We start from the raw sequence: 23047 nt of genomic DNA, 5'->3' as shown, positions 1-23047 counted from the left end.
TTTGCCTGTTCTAGATACCTCATACAAGTGGAATCATACAGGGTTTGTCCTTTTGTGTCCGGCTTATTTCGCTCAGCATCACGTCTTCACTTATCCATCCATGTGGTAGCCTGTGTCACAGTTTCTTTCCTTCGTATGGCTGGGTGACGTTCATTACTTTTGACTTGTGGATAACCAGCTTGGGGAATCACAGAATTTTGGAGCTGGAGAGATACTAAACGCTGCCCGTTGGCTGTCGCCCTTCGCGTGCTACAGAGAGGCGCAGTCCTTTGCTTGGGGTCACACGGTGCGTTGGTGGCTGGCCTGGAAGTGACGCAGCTCCCCTCGGTGTGCTGGTTTCGGTGACGCCCGTCAGGCCCGTCTTACAGTCGCCCGGGAGCCAGAGGCGTCTCTGTCAGGGTAGTGAGACATCCAAAGAGGAGCAGAGCGTGAGGCTGTTCCCTGTCGCACGTCAGCCCTTGATCTGTGCGCTGCCTGCAGCAGACGGCCCGAACGCATAGTCTCATGGGGAGTATGTTCTAAGTCTTAGTGGATTTCCAGAATCTTTTTGGATTGGAAGGTAATAGATCTGGAAGGCTGGAGAGAGGATTTCCTGAATGTTTTCTAGTTGCTGGTTACTTTCAGCCCTGCTGTCTCATCCAGTTCCCACGGTGGCCGTTCGGGCAAGGCGCTGTTAGCCCCAGGCGTCTTGCCTGCGGCTCCGAGAGCTGCTTCCTTGCCCGGTGTCTCACGGACAGTGAGTGGCATTTCAAGGCCAGCGCTTCCAACTCCAGGTGAACTTGAGCAGTTTTGTGCCAGGAGGGTTGGAGCCGGGAGAGAAGGCTGTTGGAGAGGCCTAGGTACGGTCTTGATGGTGCAGACGTGATGGCCGGGCCCCGGGGCTGGCATCCTGACCCCATTTTACTGACTATCAGCAGTAAGCTCAGAGTCACTCTTCAGGCCACAGAGCTGGAAAGTGACAGAGACTGGATTTGAACCCACAGCTATCTGAGGTCAAAACCCGTCCTTTGTCCGCAGCTTTTCAGTCCGGGGCCTGGCCGGCCTCTTGTCTCATCTGTTTATCTTTGTGGGGCTGTTAGTGCGCAGTGCATCTTCCAGGCACCGAGCTCGTGGGGCCACTTCAGTTGGTTTAAGAGGGTGTCCGTTTGATGAGAGTGTTAAAGTCTTCTCAGTGAACTTGACATTTACTCTCAAACCAGAATCTTCCTCCTGGCATTTCTGCCTTTCCACAGCGTGTGGTCCATCACACGTGGTCCGACACATCACGTGACAAGTCCATCAACTTAAGTGATCTTTTCTCCTTCTTAAATTTTTTCTTTTGAAAATATGGCTGTCTTAGTTTAGTAAATGGATCTTTGGAATCGTAACTTTCTTAGGATTGAAACTTCTCCAGGGGGGTTATTCTCAAGGTGGTTGAGACTGATCGAGAGTGAGAATAGTGTCTTTGATTTAAAATGTGCCTTTTGGGTTCTGTCTTTTAAATTCTCCAGTGATCAGAGTTCAAATTCTTCTGCAGCATGGGATCTTCTCGTGATTATCACTGAGTTTCCATTCTGTCATTTTAATCATCAGGAAAATCATAAAAATCAGTACATGCTTACTAGAGAAAACTTTATCTTATTTAAAAGTTTTAATAGAACCCTTGTGGTGCTCCCCAATGATCTTTCCCCCAGAACTTTTATTTTTCTTCTATCTTCCCATTAAATAGGTATTTTCTAGTGTACCATTTAAATTCCCTTGGTGTTTCAATTCCTGTATTTTTTTTGTTATTTTCATAGTGATTGCCATGTGAGTTACAATGAACATTTCTAATGGTCTAGCGAGGCTTTACACCAGCTCAGTTTCCGTGGTATATAGAAACTTCGCTCCTATACCTGTCTGGCTCCATTCTTTCTCCCTCTTCTGCGCTATTCTCATACAAATTACGTTGGTATAAATTGTACGCCCATCAAAACAGATTCATAATTATTACTTTACACAGGTGTCTTTGAGATCAGCTAGAAAAATAAGTTAAAAATAAAAAGTACAGTTATGCGGGGGCTGGCCCCGTGGCCGAGCAGTTAAGTTCGCGCACTCCGCTGCAGGCGGCCCAGTGTTTCGTTGGTTCGAATCCTGGGCGCGGACATGGCACTGCTCATCAAACCACACTGAGGCAATGTCCCACATGCCACAACTAGAAGGACCCACAACGAAGAATATACAACTATGTACTGGGGGGCTTTGGGGAGAAAAAAGGGAAAAATAAAATCTTAAAAAAAAAAAAGTACAGTTATGCTGTCTTTTATATTTGCTAATGTAGTCTCCTGGTGCTCTTTATTTCTTCACGTGGATTCATTTCTTGTAGGGAAGCTCTGCTAGCGAGGAATTCTTTCAGTTTTGGGGAACCTGGGACTGTCTTAATTTCTCCTTCATTTTCGAAGGATAGTTTTGCTGGATGTCGAACTCTTAATTGACCGTTTTGACTTTTGGCACTTTCAATATGTGATCCTTCTGCCTCGTGGCCTCTCTGGTTTCTGATGAGAAGTCAGCTGTTAATCCCATGGAGGATCCTTTGTACCCCACATGTCGCTTCTCTCCTGGTGCTTTCACGATTTTTCTCTTTGTCTTTGTATGGTTTGAACAGTTGAATTATGAGGTGTCTAAGTGGGAATCTCTTTGAGTTTATCCTCGTTAGAGTTTTTTGAGGTCTTAGATTATTTAAATCAAATTTGGGAAAATTTTGGGCATTATTTGTTCAAATATTCTTTCTAACCCTTTCTCCTTGTGGACTCTCATTAGGATTACGTTGCTGTGCTTGGTGGTGTCCCACAGGTGTCTGGGGATCTGTTTGTCTTTCTTCATTCTTTTTTTCTTTCTGTCCCTCAGACTGAAAAACCTCAGTTGGCCTGTCTTCAAGTTTGCTGATTTCCCCTCCCGCTCACTCATATCTGCTGTTGAGTTTTTCATCTCAGATATTGAACTTTTCAACTCCAGAGTTTATCTGGTTCTTTTTCGTAGTTTCTGTCTGTTTATTGACACTCCCTGATGGTGAGATACTCCCTCATTCTCCTCATGCGTTTCCTTAGCTATGAGAGATGGTTCCCTTCCGTTCTTTGAACGTATTGAAAATAGCTGCTTTAAGGTCTTTGTCTGATAAGTTCAATTCTGGGCTTCCTCAAGGACACTTCCGTTGATTGTTTTCTCCTCCTGTCTTTGGCTACACTTCCTTGTTTCTTTGCATGTCTTATAAACTTTTGTTGAAAACTGTACAATTTAAACAATATAATGTGGCAACTCTGGAAATAAGATTCCCCCCCCAGTCCACCAGAGTGTTGTTGCTGTTTGTCATTGTGTGTTTGCTGTTTGTTTAATGACTTTTCTGGACTAATTCTGTAAAGTCTCTTGAATGAGTTTCTTGTGGTTGCTGTAACAAAGAACCACAAATTGCGGGGCTTAAAACAGCATAAACTTACTGCCTCACGGTTCTGGGGCCAGAAGTCTGAAATCCAGGTGGCAGCTCCCTCTGAGACCTGCAGCGGAGGATCCCTCCTGCCTCTTCCGGCTTCTGGCAGGGGCTGGCAGTCCTCCATGCATCTAGTTTGCACCTGCAGCTCTTCAGTCTCTGCCTCTGCTGTCGGGTGGCCTCCCCGCGTGTCTGTGTCTTCCTGTGGTCTTCTCCTCTTCTTGTAAGAACTCCAGTCACATTGGATCAAGGGCCCGCCCTACCCCGGTATGACCTCATTTTAACTTATTATTACATCAATATATGTACCCTGGGGTGCCACAAACCTTTAGTCTGTTTCCAGGTTCTGAAAAAGCTGATTCTGATGACTTTTGCCAGCGTTGTCATTGTTTTGTGGAGGAGAGGATTTTTGGTGTCCTCACTCTGCCATTCTTACTGATGTCACCTACCTTTTATGTTTAAAGGGTTTATAAAGGTATCATTTACATACCATACAAGTCACTCATTTAAAATGTAAAATATGATGGTTTTTAGTATATTTACAGAGTTGTGCAGCCATCAGCATAGTCAATTTTGGAGCACTTTATCACCTCCCAAAGAAACCCCTCATTCTTCAGCAGTCACTCCCCATTCCCTCCCAGCCCTAGGCAAGCGCTGATCTCCTTTCTGTTTCTATGAGTTTGCCTCTTCTGGATGTTTCATGTAGATGGGCTCATCCCACACCTGGTCTTTTATGACTGGCCTCTTTTGCTCAGCATCATGTTTTCAAGGTTCATCTGTGTTGTAGCATGAATCTGTGCTTCATTCCTTTTGTTGTTGTTGTTGAGGAAGATTGCCCTGAGCTAACATCTGCTGCCGATCCTCCTCTTTTTGCTGAGGAAGACTGGCCCTGAGCTGATATCCGTGCCCATCCTCTATTTTATGTGGGACGCCTGCCACAACATGGCTTGACGAGCAGTGTGTAGGTCCGCACCCGGGATCCTGACTAGCAAATTCTGGGCCGCCGTAGTGGAATGTGCAAACTTAACCACTGTGCCATGGGGCCGGCCTGCCTCATTCCCTTTTATGGCCGAATAATACTCCATTGTATGGATGGACCACTTTATCTATCCATTCATCAGATGATGCACATTTGGGTTCTTCTGCTCTTTGGCTCATAAATAACATTGCTGTGGACGTTTGTACAGGTCTTTGTGTGGATGTGCGTTTTCATTTCTCTCGCGTATATACCGAGGAGTAGAATTGCTGGGTCATCCAGTAACTACTTCTAATATTCTGAGAAACTGCCAGATCGTTTTTGAAAGCAGCTGCACCACTGACACACCTACCAGCATATGTGAGCGTTTTCCATATCCGCACCAATGCTCCTTAGAGTCTCTTTTTTCTTTTTTAAATCAGAGCCTGCATAGCGAGCAGTGTCTTACTGTGGCCGTGATTTGCATTTCCATGACCGGTAATGATGCTGAGCATCTTGTCATGTGCTTACTGGCCATTTGTGTGTCTTTGGAAAAATGTCTATGCAAATCCTTTGCCCATTTTTAAATTGGTTTGTCTCTTTTTACCGAGTTGTAAGAGTTCTTTATATTTTCCAGATCAAGTCCCTTACCATATATACAATTTGCAAATATTTTCTCTGGTAAAAGTCTTCTTCCCCTGTTACCTTTTTAGCTTTAGTATTTCCTGTTTTTCCGCATATTCTGTGGTCTAGTTAAATAAGACTTTGCTTTTCCCCAGAGATGCTCTGTTTTTCACTCCTGAAAATACAGTAAGTGTCAGTAAACATTCCTTCAGCGAATGCTCCTTGAGCCCCTCCCTTGGCTGGGCTCCCAAGCAGCCGGCACGCGTCTGAGAGTGGAGCCCGGTAGCCTGCCCTCTTGGAGGTGGCGTGCTGGGGCTGTGTCCTGGCCTTCTCCTCTGGCTCCCAGGGTGCCGGTAAAGTTATCACGGCCGATTCCCATCCTCCCAGAGCTCGGATATTTTTGGATGTGCCTGGCAGGGGTGGACGCTCAGGAGCTGTTTGCGGAGTGGATGGATGAATCAGCGAGCTCAGCGCTCGGTCTCATTCATCACTGTATTCCCTGGAGTGTGTTTAAGAGACGCCCGGGGCTCACTGAGGATACATGTGGTCCCTAAGGAGATTGCAACACAGTTTCAGGGCCATCAGAAGATTTCTACACGGAAAGGGGCTGGGTTCTTGGGATGACTTGGGAGAATGGTACCCTTTAGAGCTGTGGTCTCCATGCACTTTTTGGCCATTAAGGTATTGGGGAGTCCTAAGACACACACACACACTTGCACACATATACACATACACACCCCCTCTTACACATACACTCATATACAGTCATACACATATGTACACACTCATGTACGTGCACACATACACACATAGATTCACACATACACACATATACACACTTATACACACACACCCCCTCATATATACAAATACTCATACACACATGTACACACTTATGAACATATATCCTCATACACTCACACACTTATACACAATACCCCCTCATATACACATGTACTCCTATACACACATTCACGCACACGTACACACACATGCACACTCATGCACACGTGCTGCCCTACTACTGTATTAGGTACGTTGTAATAATGCCACAAGAGTATAAAGTAGAAAGGCGGAGAGAGAAAATACAACTAGGATGGCTAGTGTTTCCTTCCTGCACCCCGTGACCTGTGTGACCCGGGCCCGGTGCCTTTACCTGGGAGCTCGCTGCTCTCGAGCGCATAATACTTAGTTTTTGGGTGGAGTTTTTATGAGGTCCTTGGGGATTTCCAAATAAATGTTAAGGCTTTAGTTTATTTTCTTTCTTAAGCTTTCAGGTCAGTTAAAGGCAGCTACATTTTAAATCCTAAAATGCTGAGTAATTTCACAGGTGAAAATAATCTAGTCATTAATTTTGTCTTAGAATGTAGACCAAAATCGTGCCTCGAAGAATTACTTTAAGGAATAAATCATAAAAAGTGATCCAACCAGATTGTGGAAAATTTGGAAAATAGAGAAAAGAAACGTGCAGTTTGTTGTCCTTATTTATAGCAATGTTAATTGAAAGAAGAGCTTTTTTCCCCTGTAGGATACTTTAACTTTATTTTTATTTATTTATTTTTTTTGCTGGGGAAGATTGTCCCTGAGCTAACATACGTGCCGCTCTTCCTCTACTGTGTGTGTGGGTCACTGCCACAACATGGCTGACGAGTGCTGTAGGTTCTCACCCAGGATCGGAACCTGCGACCCTGGGCTGCCAAAGCAGAGCATGCTACACTTAACCACTAGGTCATGGGGTCGGCCCCAACCTTATTATTTTTTTTTGTCTGTAAAGAACTTCTTTTTTCTCTCTGAGGTTCTAAAACTCAGTACTCAAAACCAAATGACTGTCTAATGTGATTTCTTTGTTTGCAGGTTGTTAGGCTTAAAATCTCTCTGTCTTTGCTGCTCCGTGAATGATACGTGGGTGACTCTTATCTATAAGGAAGCTGAAGTTTTAGGCCTTAATTCTTTCATTTGTATGGTCAGGATTCCTAGCTCTAAGTAAGCACATAGGTTTTTTTTTTTTTTTTTTACCAATTAGAGTGATTGCTTTGGCCTGTGGAAGCAATATGCGTTAATTCTAGAAACGCCAGGACATGTGCACAATAAGATGGCCAGTTTCTTTTGTTTTAATCTCTTTTCTGGACTCTAGAGAAAAGGAGGACTCTTTTTTGCACATAGCTTATGAACAGTTCACTTCTCTTTCTTTCCCCAAGTTGAAAGCTGATTTGACTGGTCCTAGAAACGTGGGTGTGCTGATTCACAGGCAGGTGGACGCCTCTGGCGTGGTGATTGGTGTGAGCAGGACGTGCCCCGGGCATCAGCTCCGCAGTCTGAATGAATAAGTGTGACCTGGCGAGCCTGGGCTTTGGCTGGGGACGTGGCCGGAGTCCACGTGCTGAGCCCGCACCGAGCGGAGGGAGGAGAGCCGGTGGGAGCCTGCACTTTCGGAGCAGCCGTTTTCATTGGGCGTTGGCCTTCTCTCCTCCAGACTTGCCCGTGCCCCAGGTCTGCGAGCGCAGGGACCCAGACCCCAGCCGAATGCAGATGCCTCAGGGGAACCCGCTGCTGCTGTCTCACACCCTGCAGGAGCTGCTGGCCAGGGACACCGTGCAGGTGGAGCTCATTCCCGAGAAGAAGGGTCTTTTCCTGAAGCACGTGGAGTATGAGGTTTCCAGCCAGGTACTGGGCGCGCTGTCCGGGAGAGGGGCCGGTCTGGGGCAGCAGTGGTATGAGGGGAGAAGGGCCGGAGGGAGACAGACAGTCAGTGTGCCCGGCTCAAAGGTAGGACCGCGAACTGGATGGCGGGGAGCCACGCTGCCCAGCAGACTTTCCACAGTGTGTGCGTCCCTGCGTCTTGCTCTGCTCAGCCCTACCCTTGGTGCAGCCCGCCCTCTCCAGCCCTGTGCTCTGGGACGCTGCTGCCCGGGGAGCTCACACAGGTGGTCTGCAGAGTGCAAACCCTGGAGACGGGCCAGCCAGGGGTGGTTTCGCAATATCGGGATATCCCCGAGGATTGGAATGTGGATCCCATAGAATAATGGACTCTGAATCCCCTTTAATAATGCTCTTCCCTGTTAGGGGCACCCTGATGCCCGAGGTGATCAGATGCCAGATGCCTGGTGCAGGGTCGGCCCGTGCCCGCGTAGAGCCCTGTGGCATCAGCAGCATTGACCTTTCTGTCCTTTTGTCCATCATCTTTCTGTATCTTGGTTCAGTTAGAATAAACTTTGATGGGAGTTTTTATTCTTTATCCTGGGGATTAAGTAATTGATGAACCAAGAACATCCCTGGGCTGTGTTTGCGGGGGCTTCTGCAGGTCGGAGTGGGGGCCCCCGCCAGTGTGGGAGCCGCTCTGGTTACGTGCTCATGGCCAGGGCTGTGGTTGGAAAAGTCTCCTAGTTGTCACCCCAGGTCAAAAGAGTTCACGGGCGGTCCCCCATCAGGCTGTTGGCTGTGTCCTGTGAGACTCCGGAATCACAGGGTAGTTGTTTCATTGTGTTTTAAAGCCGCAGTGACAAAAGCCTGCGACACTTGTCAGTGCCGCTCCCAAGGGAGGAAGGCAGAGGTCATCGAGGGAAGGAGGCCCTTCCTGGGGTTATTGCAAGGACGGCATGGCTGTCTGTCCCCGCCGTGGGTCTCGGCCTTGTCGGCTGCTTTCGGCGGTGGTGAGAAGCAGCCACGGTGCTGGAGGCACCGCCTCGCCTTCTGGGGCCTCATCCCGGAGTGAGGCGGCTCCGAGCATTAGAGAAGCTGCTCTTCCAGCACACCAGCAGCCGGCCTTGTTTTCCGTCTGGTTACACTGCTCGTTTCTTAAGTAAACTGATTGCCTCATAGTGAGCGTTTTTATAAGGAGGTAATTTTGCCTGGTTACCTCCTGAAATGTGTGTGAAGGGTTCAGCCTGTGAAGGTTCGCACAGTGGGGCAAGCCTTCTGGGCCACGGGTGTTCTCTGGGTGTGCACCCTGCACACCGTCCTTGCTGGAGTCTGGAGGAAGTACAAACGTGGCGTGAAGCGTAGGGTCACCTAGAAGAGAGGTGGACACGTCTGACTTCATAGCTTTTCTTCATATAACGCATTTAACTCTTATATAGACTTTTTTTGGGGAGTAGTTTCAGGTTCTCAGCAACACTGAGCAAAGGAACTGAGGCTTCCCACGTGCTGCCTGCCCCTACGCAGGCACAGCCTCCCCCACTGTCAGCACCCCGCACCCGATGGTGCATTTGTCAGGACCGAGGAGCCCATGTGGACACATTATAATCACTGGAAGGCCACGGTCTCCGCTGGGTTCCCTCTTGGTGTTGCATGGTCCATGGGTTTGGACAAATGTACAGTGACGTGTGTCACCATTATGGTCTCACACAGAGCAGTTTCACTGCCCTACAGACCCCCTGTGTCGGCTGCTCATCCCTCCCTCCCACAAGCCCTGATCTTTTACGGTGTCATAGTTGTCCCTTTTCCAGGGTGTCGTAGGGTTGGAACCACACATAAGTAGCCGTCTCAGGTCGGCTTCTTCCCCTCAGCGATCTCATTAGTAATCCGTGTAGCGCATTGAACTTCAAGGGGAGCGTCCATGCGCATTTCTTGTGCCTCTCATCTGGACCCAGGTGAGGGTGCTCCTGAGTAGGATGCTGACCTGGTGCAGGCTGCAGGTTTGTCACCGTGGGGTACAGGGTGGCGTTGGTGGGCAGTCTGGTCGAGTCCCGTGTCTGCTCTGTGTCCGTCTCCCTCTCCTGCGTTCGCTCTGCTTGTGGACAGCTGGGCCTGTGTCAGGAGGCAGCGGGCCGCGTGTCGGCGTTACTGGAAGGTGCACGCGGAGGACATCCCCTAAGATGGAGTAAAGGATGCCTCCTCCTTCCATGCTACCTTTTGAGGGTGGGATGGATGCCCAGCTTAGCAGCGGAAATCGGTCTTTCAGAAGATCCGGAAGAATAGTTAAAAACGAAATTAGAGCTACGCAGCGCTTAGCGGCCGTGTTACCGAATGTTAAGGAAGCACGGCATTTCTCCTGGTCAAGGTCTGGTGAGAAGAGGTGAGCAGGTCAGTCGCGTTGTCTCCGTGGGCTCTGTTTAGTGGCGGGGAGGGAGGTTAAAGGGAAACAGCGAGGCGTGTGTCCGGTGTGGGATCTGAGCGCGGCCCTGTCCCTGCAGCGCTTCCAGTCCTCCGTGTACAGACGGTACAACGACTTCGTCGTCTTCCACGAGATGCTGCTGCACAAGTTCCCCTACCGCATGGTGCCCGCCCTGCCGCCCAAGAGGATGCTGGGAGGTAAAGCCGGTTTGCGGCGGAGGGGCGCCGAGGCCTGGCTGGGTGATGGACGCCACTCTCTGCTCCCGGTGGGGGGGCCGTCTGCCGCGCAGGCTGGTTGGCGGTAGGGCTGCAGTGCAGCACCAGCCTCTCGGTACGCTCGGGTCGCTGCTGCGGCTGAGGCCCCAGGTCTGGCCTGCGGAGGGGGACGTCACCTGGTACCCTTGGCCTACATGAGCCTTCTGCTCGGTGACTGACACGTAGGGAGGTGCCCTGCTGTGCAAGGGAGAGCGTGCGGACCCCAATTCTCCTTCCAGAGGGCAGTGGCCAGGACGTGCCAGGGCTCCTGGGTGGGGGGCCAGGAGCGCTGTGGGTTTTGCCCGCTCGTGCACAGTGGTGCGAACTAAGCAGCGGGTCCCACCACAGTACTAGCTGGTCCCCTGGAGGAGAGCAGAGTAAATGTAAGATAGGCAATCTCATCTGCATCTTAAAGGAGATAAAAAAAGACAGCACAGAAGCAGCTGCCTCATTTTCATTGCGTCACCTGCAGTTACCTGGGGCCAGGTGAGAGGTCACAGGTAGCTCAGGCCCCTTGGACTGGCCTGTGTCTCCCAGTTCCAGAGCGCAGGGGGATGGCGGTGCCTTCTCTGGGGTCTCACCGATCCTCCCACAGCCCTTTTCTCAAATTCTGAATAAAACTCCATGAGAAGGCGAGTGCCCAAAGCCAACTGGTTGGTTTTCTGCCATTTTCCCAGTGATCCTACAGTAACTGTGCTCGAATGGGGAGATAGCTTGAGGTTTAATACAGTGGGCCAGTTTTCAGCATTCTCACATCTCTTAACGTTGCACATCAGCACTCTTGCCTCCCCCTGGTCCGGGACCAGCTCAGCATCTGATGATGTCGTTTTCCTCCCCCCTCCCTGCCCCGTCCCTCTGCCCCGGAGGGACGGGGAGGATGCCAAGGGTGGTGAGAGTGAGAGCACAAGTGCGTTGGGAGTCAGGGGAGGGCTCACCACGCTTCCCAGGCCATTCAGCGCGGTTACTGTCGGGGCCCTGGAAACACGCATGCGGAGGCATGGCGCTGTGGTTCAGCGGGTGTGAAAGAAAGCGCGGCCTTCTGGAAGGGTTGCTGTGGCCTTGAGTGGGGAGGGAACCTCATCCTGCTGTACTTTTCAGGGTCTTAAAAATATTTTAAATACTACTTCTATTTGTGGTCAGATTTAAGTCCCTTAATTCATCAATTTCCACTTTTACTTTTTTTCCCCCTGAAGAGAAAAGGTGTAACCTGAATGAAAGCAATTAATGATTGGATCCATTACAGAGTTACAAGTGATGTCCACAGGGAAACGGGGTTGAATTAATGCACGAGTGTAGTAAAACCCACTTGTTCATAGAGAGAAGTTCCAGAAGGGATTATAGGAGACGTCTTTAATTTAGATGATCGAAGGGGGGAGGTGTGATGCCACTGATTGCGATGAAGGGGACCTGTGGTTTTCTGCGCCTGAGTGTTTGTGGGGGGCAGGGCGGGGGGCGGGGGCTCTGTGACTCCCTGTCCAGGCCCCTCGCTGGCTGTGTGGCACGCTCCGGGCTCCTCTCCTGAGACGCTCTGACGACCCTGGGTGTGAGCTGAGCCCGAGAGTGCGGTCACCCCGGGAGAGGGTCATGCCCGGGCCCTGCTTGGTGACGCCGTGTCCTGTCTTCAGCTGACAGGGAGTTCATCGAGGCCCGGAGGCGGGCACTGAAGCGCTTCATCAACCTGGTGGCCCGGCACCCCCCCTTCTCCGAGGACGTGGTCCTCAAGTTGTTCCTGTCCTTCAGCGGTCCTGTGAGTACATTTGGGGCTGCGCGCACGCGGTTCGCATGGCGGGTCCTGCTGTTCCTGCGCTCTTGATTCATTCTTAAGGTTGCTTTTGTGCTCTTGCTCTCCCCTGGCCTCATTTCCCCCGACTGGGCGCCCTGACGGACTCTGCTGCACACCTGACTGCCGTAGACAGGATTTATTTCCTTCCCGCATAGCGGGTTGAGTGTGACTTTAGAGGCGTCCCTGGCTTTGACTTTGCAGGATTCGGGGCGTCCACGTGGAGGCGCTGGGCTCTCGGGGCGGTCTCTGGGGGACTTGAGGCTGGTACACAGGAGGCTGTATGGTTTGAGGGTTTACGGCCGTGCTGGAGACTCCAGATGCACATAAGTGTTTACTTAAAATAACGGCCATGTGGACTAAGGAGCAGAGGAGGAGCCGAGCCTCCGCCCCAGCCCCATAGGGGAGGCCACGTTCTGGAAGTTATCTCTGCGTGTCCAGCGACCCCAGCTAGAAAGCAGAGCGGCAGTTTCCTCTCTGCCCTGCTGCTGCGCAGCCTCGATGGGTCGGGACGCCGAGGCAGAGCCCTTGTCGCCGGCCGAGGAGGAAGACCGCCTGGCAGGCCACCTGGCCCGGGCCTCCGCTCTTCCTTCCCGTGGGAGGAGAGGTTTGCCTGAGGGGCCTTCTCACGGTGGCCGGGAGGGCGGGCTCCAACGAGGACGCTTGCCGGTGGAGGGCGTGTGTCCCCATCTCTGCTGTTGGAGGGAGCCCTTCTTGAGCAGGGACTGGGGGGCTGAGCGCCTGCCCTCATTGCTGCTGCGGAAAGATACGGGACTCGAGCAGCCAAGGCGGGGACAGTGCCAGCTGCCTCCGTGTCCCCTCGCTTCCTAGTGGCAGAAGGGGCCTCTGACCCCCAGGGAAGGCTGGGGGTTTTCTCTCCGTGATGCCCTGGGGGTACCCATTGTCGCTGTCCCTCGTGGCAGAGCCATGCCGGACTTCAGTGAATGCTTGCTGTGACCTTCTGCCCTTGAGCTGGGAGCAGGGGTCTTTTGAACCCCCGGGGTGGACAGGTTCCTTTAGAACAGGGGTCTTTAGTGCCAGAAGAGGAATGTGGTGGGACAAGGGAGCTGCACGCGGCTCAGGACACAGCAAGGGGAGGCAGGAGGGTGTGGTCGGGCACAGAGCCCACGCTGCCCCTGCTCTGGGGGTGTTAGCTCCGCTGACCTCTGCCTTTACACAGATGGGGTGTCCCCGGAAACTCCTGACTCCATTTTCTCTTTTGGTAAAATGAGAAAACTGGGACAGATGATTATTAAAGCATGGCTGCATTTTAGAATTCCTCCACCCGTCCACACACGGCTGCACGTGAGCATCTCTGCCCGTGTGTCCCCTTGGCGCCTTATCGTATGGCGTGGCTTTGCTGGGGGCCTGCTTTTGGAAGGCAGGCTTCGGTGCCAGGGCTTGGGCCCTGACGGTCGCCCGTCAGCTCTCCCGGGGTTCTGGAGGCCCGGTCCTTGAGTCGATTCACAGGAAGTAGGAGACCTCAGCTTCCGGCTCTGGGGATCTAGTGACTGGTCTGTGGGCGGAGTGAGTGTTTTCCGGAGGGAGACCTCTGCTCCAGAGCTGCTGGCTTTGCAGTCCTCTTGCTAAGTCAGGCTCCCCTGTCCTTGGAGGACCACCTAAGGTTGAAGGTCGATGGAAAAAAAACCACAGAGGAGACAGTGAAGAGGTTTGGGAATACTTACATAAGGGCAACAGTGCAAATGTTTCTCTTGGGGAAGGACCGCCTTTTAGCGATTTCCCTGGGCTCACCGCCTCCTGGGCGGCCGTCGAGGGTGAGCTTGCGTCTGTTTCCTCTTGCAGGACGTGCAGAACAAGTTAAAGGAGTCGGCACAGCTGGTGGGAGATGAGTTCATGAATTGCAAGCTGGCTACTCGCGCCAAGGTATTTTCCTCACTTCGGTGGTGACTTCTCTGAGCCGGAGCGATGGCAGTTTTAACAAGTGCTAATGCTTATTTGCCTCCACCGTGTGCCAGTGATCATGCTGAGATGCATGGCCTGTTTTTCTCATTCAACCCTCCCTTCAGCTGCTCTGAAACATAGTGGGTGTCACACCCTTGTCACAGGGGAGGAAACAGGCTCGGAGAGGCTGCCGTTTGCCGAGGTCCCATCCTTCTAAGAAGCAGAGCCCGGATGGACTGGGCACTGTCTGACCCAGGGCCCGCCAGGCTCTTGCACCGTGTCCCGAGGTGTGTGCGATGCAGGTGGACATACGCTTGGTCCCCAGCTTTTCAGATTTCACAGGATTGATTGTTGCATTGGTTTGTTTTTTTTTTCCCCCGCTGAGGAAGATTTGCCCTGAGCTAACACCTGTGTCATTCTTCCTCTGTTTTTGAGTATGTGGGCCCTTGAAGCAGACCACGCCTAACTTACTACTAGGCCACCGGGGCTGGCCCTGCACTGGTTTGTTTTAGAATTTAGTTAATCTGCTCTTTTTCTAAGAAAGAGGAAGGTAGCTATTTTGTAGTTTTTTTTTTCTTTCTTTAATTGCTTCTCTACAAAAATGCAGACTGTTTTAGCTTCATTTTATTCCCTAAGCTTTCTGCTTTCTAATTTTTTTTTTTAAAGATTTTTAATTTTTTTTCCTTTTTCTCCCCAAAGCCCCCCGGTACATAGTTGTAAATTCTTCGTTGTGGGTCCTTCTAGTTGTGGCATGTGGGATGCTGCCTCAGCGTGGTTTGATGAGCAGTGCCATGTCCGCACCCAGGATCAGAACCAACGAAACACTGGGCCGCCTGCAGCAGAGCGCGCGAACTTAACCACTCGGCCACGGGGCCAGCCCCTCTGCTTTCTAATATTAATAGGTAGTTAATGTTAGAGCTGATAGAAAGCTGTTCTTGGGAACAAGGAGTACGGGAGGCCTTCTCCTCACGTGGAGAGTCAGCACTTTACATTCATCATTTTGGGCTTGAAGATTATCGTTTGAGTGTTTCTTGACACGACCTCCAGTTTGATCCAATTTCAGTGGACATTAGAGACAGAACCTCCCGGGAGCCTTAGCACTGGTGGTGTACCGTGACTGGACGGGGAGGGCGGTCCCCTGCAGGCGCTGGGGGAGAGGAGTGGGCCACAGCTGGCCTCTGCGTGACCCGGGCTTGGGAGTCCGGGCTCACTGGGTGGCTGCGTCGGATGGAGTTGCTTCATCTCCTGTCGGCCACCCCTTCTGAAAGGCATCTCCCGTCTGGTAGTCCACGGCCCCTCTCTGCTCGCCCTGCCAGGACTTCCTCCCGGCCGACATCCAGACGCAGTTCGCCATCAGCCGGGAGCTCATCCGCAACATCTACAACAGCTTTTACAAGCTGCGCGACCGGGCTGAGCGCATCGCGTCGCGGGCCATCGACAACGCTGCTGACCTGCTCATATTCGGGAAGGAGCTGAGGCAGGTGACCCTGTCAGGCTCTGACGGGGGTGGGTGCCGGGGGTTTTGTAGATTTCGGTGGCGGACTTGGAGGAGGAGGTACGTTTACCTTGATAACCCTCCTTCCGACCCGGTTCACTCCAAAAGGGGAAGGGGAGGGTGGGGGAAGTGGGAGAGCATATTTCGAAGAAAAAAGGTGGAGAATTTAGGCAGAGAAATGTGAATTCCCAAACACGTGAGTGCTCGCCAGTTCCTCAGGATATTTTGCCCGTTGTTGAGATTAGACTTTAAAGAAGGTGCGTCTGACTTGGTAAAGGGCGCCGTGGGCTGCGGATGCCTCCTCCAGCCCGGGGGCAGGACCTTCCTTGGGCCAGGGCTCTGCCCCTGCACGCATGTCGCCGGGGGTCTTGTTGAAGAGTTGGTTGAGCAGGTCTGGAGGGGTGGGGGGCCGGGACCCTGCCTTTCTATCAGACTCCCAGCTTCCCCATGGACCACTCTGAGCGGTGAGGGTCTCGCTGGGGAGACATGTGCAGGTGGCCCTGGGATGACGTGGCGTGCAGGCAGAGGGCGGGGCTGGGCGGGACTGCCCGGCAGCTTCGAGGCCTCGAGTGTCTCCTTCTCCCTCAGTGCTCTAGGGTCTGACACGACCCCGCTGCCTTCCTGGGCCACCCTCAACAGTAGCGCATGGAGCTTCCTCAAGCAGGCGCTGAAGGGCCTGTCCGTTGAATTCGCGCTGCTCGCCGACAAGGCTGCTCAGCAGGTGAGTGGCCCTTCCCTGAGCCTGGCCCCAGGGCTGTTCATGCTGGGCGCGGGGGCGTCTCCCTCCCGGGAAGGTGGACTTCAAAGTGCTGAGTCTGGAGCGAGCGGATAGCTGTTCTCGGGTCGGAACTCCACGCCCCCATCCATTCCGGGTGGCTCCCTGTGTGCCACTCATGCTCTTAAGAGGGTTGCTGATGACAAGAGCAGATTGGGTTCTGGTCTCTTGAGAGTTGACTGTGCTGAGATTAGAAGATAGAATCCGCCGTTGAAGATGCAATCTTGGACTTCCCAGGATACTTCTGGTGGCCCAGGTAGTTCCCGTTTTGCTGTCCCAGTATTTGGCCACTTGATAACTCGTGAGAACAATGACTAAGCTCCCAGTACCCCGGGAGACCCCCTCCTGTCACACCAGGTACCCTGTTGACCCCGGGAGGTGCTTCTGCTGTATGAGCAGCTGCTCTTTCTAGAGCTCCGCACAGACTGCTCGTCGTTGGGGATTGATTTGAAGATGCGGTGTTTCCCGTCCGATGGGGGAGGCGTCCACTGGGGGCTCTCACGCTATGACACTGTTACATAATTCTGAGGGCGAGGGTTTGCCGCCCAGTTCCTGGGGAAGTGGTCTTCAGGCTGCCAGTGGATGGTTTTAAATAAGTTAAAACGATGCAGTGTGAAAGCCTTCCACCTGTCTGAGACTTGAAGCTCCTTGGCAGTAAGTCGGATCTGCGACTGTCGAATCGGGGTGAGGAGGGGGTGGTTCCAGGCTTGAGGCGGGCGCTCAGGTGCCGGGACGCCTCTCAGTGCTGGAGGGCCTGTGATCTCATCGCTGCTGCGGAAAGTCCTGGGGTTTCTTCCTCTGTGGTCCCGGCCTGCGTTCCCTTTAGAAACTGAGCGTTGGGCGGCGTGGGCGTCCCCGGGCTGCCGCTGGGCCCCGTCCCTCCCAGGACTGAGAGGTGCCCACGTTTCCGCGGCAGGAGGACCAAGCAAGTAGCGTGGGAGGTTTGGCCGGACAGAGAGGGGGCAAGCTCGGCAGCCTGCTCTGCGCTCGGCCAGGGCCCTGTGCTGGGACCTTGCTCAGGCTCCTTTGGTCCCTGGGCCCCTTCCCTGTCGACGAAGCACAAGGCGGGTGGGCAGATCATTCAAAACCTCTTCTTAGCCCGCTGAACGTTTACTCAGAGCTCAGTCCGTGAAACATAAAAGTGAAGCTACTCTGGTCACGGGGACCTTGGCCCTTGGCCCACGGAGCCCCCTCTCCAACAGGTAGCCTCCTGGGGGGGCAGGAAGCCCCGGGGTGTGCAGAGCGCAGGACGGGAGATTCCCAGTCTGTTCTGATTCCGATTTGGATGCTTTGCGTCCGCCTTGGAGAGAGAGGGAGAGCGGGCAGGCTGCTGACGGGTCTGTTTGTGGCTGAAGTTCCTCCCCACGCCGAGATCTTCTGATATCTCATGAATGCTGCTTTGAAATTTAATGAGAGGGGCTGTTTCCCAAATATTCCTCACTGTCCTTAGTGGTTTTCACGTTGGGGTGAAATTAATACAGTTTTGACATGAAGCTGGATCAGACAGACGACCTGTGAGGACTTCTGTCCAGCACGGCGAGTTCGTTTCACTCTCGCTGCGCAGGTGAAGACGTCTGAGGGCCGTTTTTATGAATCCTGGTTTTATTCTCCCCAGACCTGTAGGAGACCGAGATAACTCTGTCCCAGCAAGACAAGTGAGACTCGAAGTAGGCTATTGATGCTGTGTTGGCAGGATGTGTGCGTTGGTAAAGGCACACGTGTTGGTGGTTCAGGGTGGTGTGTGGCATCAGACCAGAAACAGGACTTGGTGGCAGACGACACAAGCAGGAAGGACCTGAGTCGCCCCTGCTACTAGGCCAGAAGAGGACCCTCCATCCTCCCACGCCCTCTGCCTAGTAAGGAGGGATCAGGGCGCCTGTCGCCATTTGGCCTTTTCCTCTCTGAGTTTTAAAAACCTGCAACATGCCTGTTGTTTCCTGTAAACTTACTGGCCAGAATCTCGGCTGCGAGTGTGAAATTTAGTGGCCTGGAACCTCTGAGCTCAGTGGGCCTGAGAGTCCCAGGGTCCTGATCCGAGCTGGTGCCAGAGCCTGGGTGGGAGCCCCCTGCTCCCAGCCTTATGCTTGTATCCCCATCCAACTCATCCTTCTCTTCATTGCTTCTGCCTGTACCCTTCCTGCACCAAGTCTGATGTGCAGTTTATGGGATGACCTTTTCACTCTGCCACAGCTGGAGATCTAGAGGTCATAGAAGGGGCTCGGTTTGCCCAAAGAGCTGGTATTGAACCTGGGAGAGTTGCTCAGTAAACACCTTGGAGAGGTGCTCAGCAAACCCTTGGGAGAGGTGCTTGGCAAATGTCTAGGAGAGGTGCTCAGCAAACACTGGGTGAAGTGCTTGGTGAACACCTAGGAGAGGTGCTCAGCAAACACTTGGGAGAGGTGCCTGGCAGACGCCTGGGAGAGGTGGTTGGCAGACACCTGGGTGAAGTGCTTGGTGAACACTGGAAGAGGCGCTCGGTGAATGTTGGTGGCTGAGGGACATGAGCTGTGCCAGAGCCCTTCAGGGCCCGCAGCTGTGACCGCAGCCTTAGCAGGGATGTTCCCAGGAAACCACCTCAGCGCTGAGTGTGTCGCTGTGGTGACTGAGGGAGGGGTGGGGGCCGGGCAGGCCTGTGCCTGCCGGTTCCTGGAGCAGGAAGTGGAGAGACCACCAGCTTCTTCCTGTGGCCTTCCCTCGGGCACTCGCCGTCTGCTGAGTGGATGCTCGCTCGCTCCCTGAGGCCCCCTGAGCCCAGGGTTTCGGTGCGGACTCTTCCTGCCCGGGAGTGGCTCTGAGCATCGGTGCTGGTCGGGCCGTGTGCACGATGGCTTGTCTGCGCGTCCTTCCCCATGCTCCTGCTGCTGGGAGCACACGTGGCGGGCCTGGGGCAGTCTGGATCATATTTGTGTCCCTAGGATGCGGTGGTGACTTCACCCCCTCTGTTGTCACCAGGATACCCCATTCTGCTAACAGGGCCGCCCTCCGTGCCACTGTGGCCTCTGTGGTTTGGGAGAGGAGCTGTGGCACCATGCAGCTGTGGGCTTGTCTCCGTCATTGTCACCTCTGTGCAGGATCCAGCAGAGAGTGTGCATCTGGCCCACCCTGCACCTGTGCTCTGTGCCCTTTCTCCTCTTCCGCATCAGCCTGGGCACAGAGGGGTCTTTGTTCTCTTATCTTACCTTGCTCTCCCAGGTGTGGTCCTGCAGCTGCGGACTCTGTCCGCTCGCCCCTCCCCGCCTGTGCTCCTTTCCTCTTTTGTTAAGCTCCCCTTCCTTCCCAGCCACATCCCTCCTTTTTGTTTCCCCTGTTCAACACTGCTCACAGCTTCGAATAGAAGCTTGAGGTTTCTGGCGTGCTGGTGGAGCCGCGGAGAGGGTGTTTGAGGCCCCTGGCGCTCCCGGTGTATGTCGGGGAGGACGTTGGCTTTGGGACCCCGGGAGGACACGGGGTGCTGAACGGCGAGCACGCCTGGGCAGGCGGCCTTGGGACCCGAGGCCTGATCCTCGTCGGGCTGCTGGGTGCAGGTGCTGTGCCTCGTGTTTGGGGGGCTGTCGTGGGGAAGGGGCTCTTCTGTGGAGCTGGCTGGTGGTTCCGGGGGCAGAGCCCGCCCAGGCCTGTGCATGGGCCTGCGCTACCCGGCTGAGTCTCGGGGTGCTGCTCGGCGTGCTAACCCCCCTCGTTTTCCAGGGCAAACAGGAAGAGAATGATGTGGTGGAGAAGTTGAACCTCTTCCTGGATCTGCTGCAGTCCTATAAAGTGAGTCTGGGCTGCTCCCTGGGCGGGGACAGAGCTTCTGAGAAGGATCCTGTGATCTTTCAGGGTGTAACTCCGGGGGATGGAAAAAACGTGGAGAAGCCAGAGTTGCAGAGGGAAGATGGGCCTTATGCTGACTCTCTGATGTTATTTCTCCTCGATGGGCTCTGCGGAGTCTCTGGGCTGTGGTCCCAGCAGGAGTGCAGACAGGCCTCGGGCTTCCCCTGATCTGAGAATGGGGTGTGTGTGTGTGTGTGTGTGTGTGTGTCAGCTCTCTATAACTATGTGAGGGGCTGGCCTGGCAGAGAAAGAGATGGCCTCTTTGGAGTATCAGTGACCGAATGGATGGCCTGTGAAACCAGACAATCCTTTGTGCTGAGCTCAAGGAGAGAGCTGGCCTGGTGACTTGGGGAATGTTCCAGAAGGGATTTCTCTGTTGAGTGGGATGGTAGCCCAGTGGCCTTGAAAGTCCCAGCCCTGTGGTCCTGCGGCTAGTATTTCCCACTAGGTTCCTGATGGGGGTTCTTTTAGGGCCCCAGGGAAATGCCCATGCATCTTCCTTTTGGAGGCCGCCTGGTCTTCTTGCTGCTGGGGGACACTGGCTGTCTGGACGCTGTGGTCCAGGCCTGGCCCAGCGCCCGGACTGCACGGTTCCCTCCAAGCAGGGCCTGTTGACGTGGGTTTTCTTGTGGTGCTGATTGGCACTGCGACCCCCTCCTGGGTTGCCCCTGGGCCGGCACCCCTGAACTGCTGTTCCGTGAACGCTTTCTGAGCGTGGGGCGCGTGGGGCACGTGGGGCACGTGTGACCCAGTTCTGAAGGGGAAAGCCATCCTTGGAGAAGGCTGCTGACGCAGACGGGGACAGTGCTGCCTTGAGGCCGTGTGCTGGGAGCCCTGGTGCTATCTGTCTCCCAGCCTCCTCCCAGCTCTCCCCTTTCGTGCTTACTCCTGCCAGGCGGGAGGGGGCTCTAGCATCCTTGTGGGCTCTGGGTCCCTTCTGGCTGACGCCTCCCCCCCGCCAGGACCTGTGTGCGCGGCACGAGAAGGGCCTGCTGCACAAGCCCCAGCGGGCCCTGCACTCCTACAGCCTGATGAAGAGGCCGGCGTCGGGCACCGCTGGGCAGACCCGCGAGCCTGAGTCCGTGCAGCAGCTGGAGTCGCGCATCCTGGAGGTAGTGCTGGTGTGCGGGCGGGGGCCGACCTCCTGGGGAGCCTTCCACACCTGGCTGGGCTGGGCCCTGGAGCCGTGCTTCCGGAGAGTCCTTGGTTGGCTTGATGAGATTCTGGGATGTCGATGCCCATGTGCTGGTGTCACAGGCGTGTGGGGGTGTCGCAGGGGTGGGGAAGCCGCCCCCAGGTGCCCAGAGTGATGCGTGGTCCTCTCTCTTCCCTCGGCACCTTCTGGACCCGGTTGCGATGTGTGGCTTGGCCTTTGCCTTGGGAGTTACACAGAGGCGGGGCTCCGGGCCTGGGCTCAGGAGGACGGCAGTGTGTCGGCCGGGATGCCCCCCCGCCCCCACTGCCCCGCCGTCCGCTGGGCCAGGTGCGAGGGGAGGCGCTTTCTCTGCAGCAGGAGAACGCGATTCAGACGATGGAGCTTCGGAACTACTTCTCGCTGTACTGCCTGCACCAGGAGACGCAGCTGGTCCACGTCTACCTGCCCCTCACCTCCCACATCCTCGGGGCCTTCGTCAACTCGCAGATCCAGGGGCACAAGGAGGTGGGTCTCGCCTGCGCAGACCCTGTCTCGGCCAGCACCTTTCTTTCTGCAGCTGCCCCTCCTGCGAATCTGGCACCCTTTGCCGCTGACCTTGAAGAATTGCGTGGGAGAGTTGGTGGGGTTGGGGCAAGCGCGGGACCTTGACACTTTGCTCTTGTCCGAATCTCCTAGTCGCATGTTGTCCTCGTGATTCTGGCGGGGGGGGCGGGCTGTGTGTGGTGGGAGGAGCAGAGCGAGACTAAAGGAAGAGTTTCTCCTCTTCTGGAGGAATTGCAGAAGGCGGAGGTAAAGCACGTAGGATCCCTAGGAACTGACAGGCGTGGAGCAGACAGCAGGGAACCCGTGTGAGGAGTTCGGGAGTACCGGAGACGGGATATTTTCCTGGAAACCCCTGGTCAGCTTCCTCCAGATGGTGGCTCCCGAGCCTTTGAGGAGAAACGCTGTGGTTGCCCCGAGACTGCAAGCTGCGGCAGCCCTTGCCTGGCCAGAGTTGCCTGAGCCGTATAACTCCAGCTTATGTGTGTGGCTCTTTGCTCACCCTTCTCAAACAGGGACACGTGTGCCCATCTCACAACAGCCTAGAATGCCGGGGGTCTGGCGGGGGCTGAAGAAGCACTTGAGAAGCGATCCTTGTCCAGTTCCGCGTTTGCTGGCTCTGTGTCGCTCCTGCACCCTCCCGTTTTCTGATACTGTCTGTCCCGGGTTCTTTCGCTGCCTCGTTAGCCCTGGGGTGCATCTGCCGGTGGCCGCCTCCAGCTCCTTGATACACCAAGTGGGGCGCAGGCTCAGAACTTCTCCATCCCAGCTCTGTGACTGTTATGAGCTCTTCCGGCCTTGGTTGGGTCATTTAACCTCTGTGGCCCAGTTTCCCGGTCAGAAAAATGGCATAAATACAATCTCCCCACCTTCCAAGACTGGCCTGGGAGATCGGTGGGTAAGGGACCACAGGTAGCCACTCCGTGCCCGGCTCTGTGGTTGTGAGGGTACACAGCAGGACTACAGACGTCCCTGTCACCAGGGACTACCAGATCCTGGCCGGTCGGCCAGTCAGAGGGAGGGCTTCTCACGCCCTGATGGAGGCCTGTGCAGAGCCCAGGGGTGGGGGGTACAGTCCAGGGTGCTGGCAGTTCTGCGTGGAGGGACTTCTTGTGAGTAGTGCGTAGGATTGACTCGGATCCATAGTTCAGAGAGGACATTGGCAGCGGCTTAGAGGATGGGACAGAGGCTGGAGACTCTCAGTCCAGTCTGGGGCCATTGTGACTGACCAGGTCACTGGCCAGGCCAGACCGTGGTC

At 54.2% G+C, this 23047-nt stretch overlaps 1 protein-coding gene across 8 annotated transcripts in view; it reads left to right on the top strand.

The window, feature by feature from the left end:
• SNX8 (sorting nexin 8) overlaps positions 1-23047 on the top strand; it is a 66414-nt gene that overhangs the window by 39536 nt on the left and 3831 nt on the right. For 7 of the 8 annotated variants that reach the window (XM_070567335.1, XM_070567334.1, XM_070567336.1 and 4 more), the window contains 9 exons: positions 7495-7685; positions 10154-10271; positions 11954-12075; positions 13912-13992; positions 15327-15487; positions 16094-16226; positions 19968-20036; positions 21056-21205; positions 21604-21753. In XM_070567335.1, the coding sequence (XP_070423436.1) occupies positions 7545-7685; positions 10154-10271; positions 11954-12075; positions 13912-13992; positions 15327-15487; positions 16094-16226; positions 19968-20036; positions 21056-21205; positions 21604-21753 (1125 nt within the window). In that variant the 5' untranslated portion in view covers positions 7495-7544. The remainder of the gene's footprint in view (positions 1-7494; positions 7686-10153; positions 10272-11953; positions 12076-13911; positions 13993-15326; positions 15488-16093; positions 16227-19967; positions 20037-21055; positions 21206-21603; positions 21754-23047) is intronic. The other variant, XM_070567332.1, reaches the window with a different exon arrangement.

Source organism: Equus przewalskii, chromosome 12, assembly GCF_037783145.1.
Source record: "Equus przewalskii isolate Varuska chromosome 12, EquPr2, whole genome shotgun sequence".
NCBI classification, from domain to species: domain Eukaryota; kingdom Metazoa; phylum Chordata; class Mammalia; order Perissodactyla; family Equidae; genus Equus; species Equus przewalskii.
The sequence above is the reverse complement of the archived record's forward strand: the minus strand, read 5'-3'. Positions and strand labels throughout refer to the sequence as shown.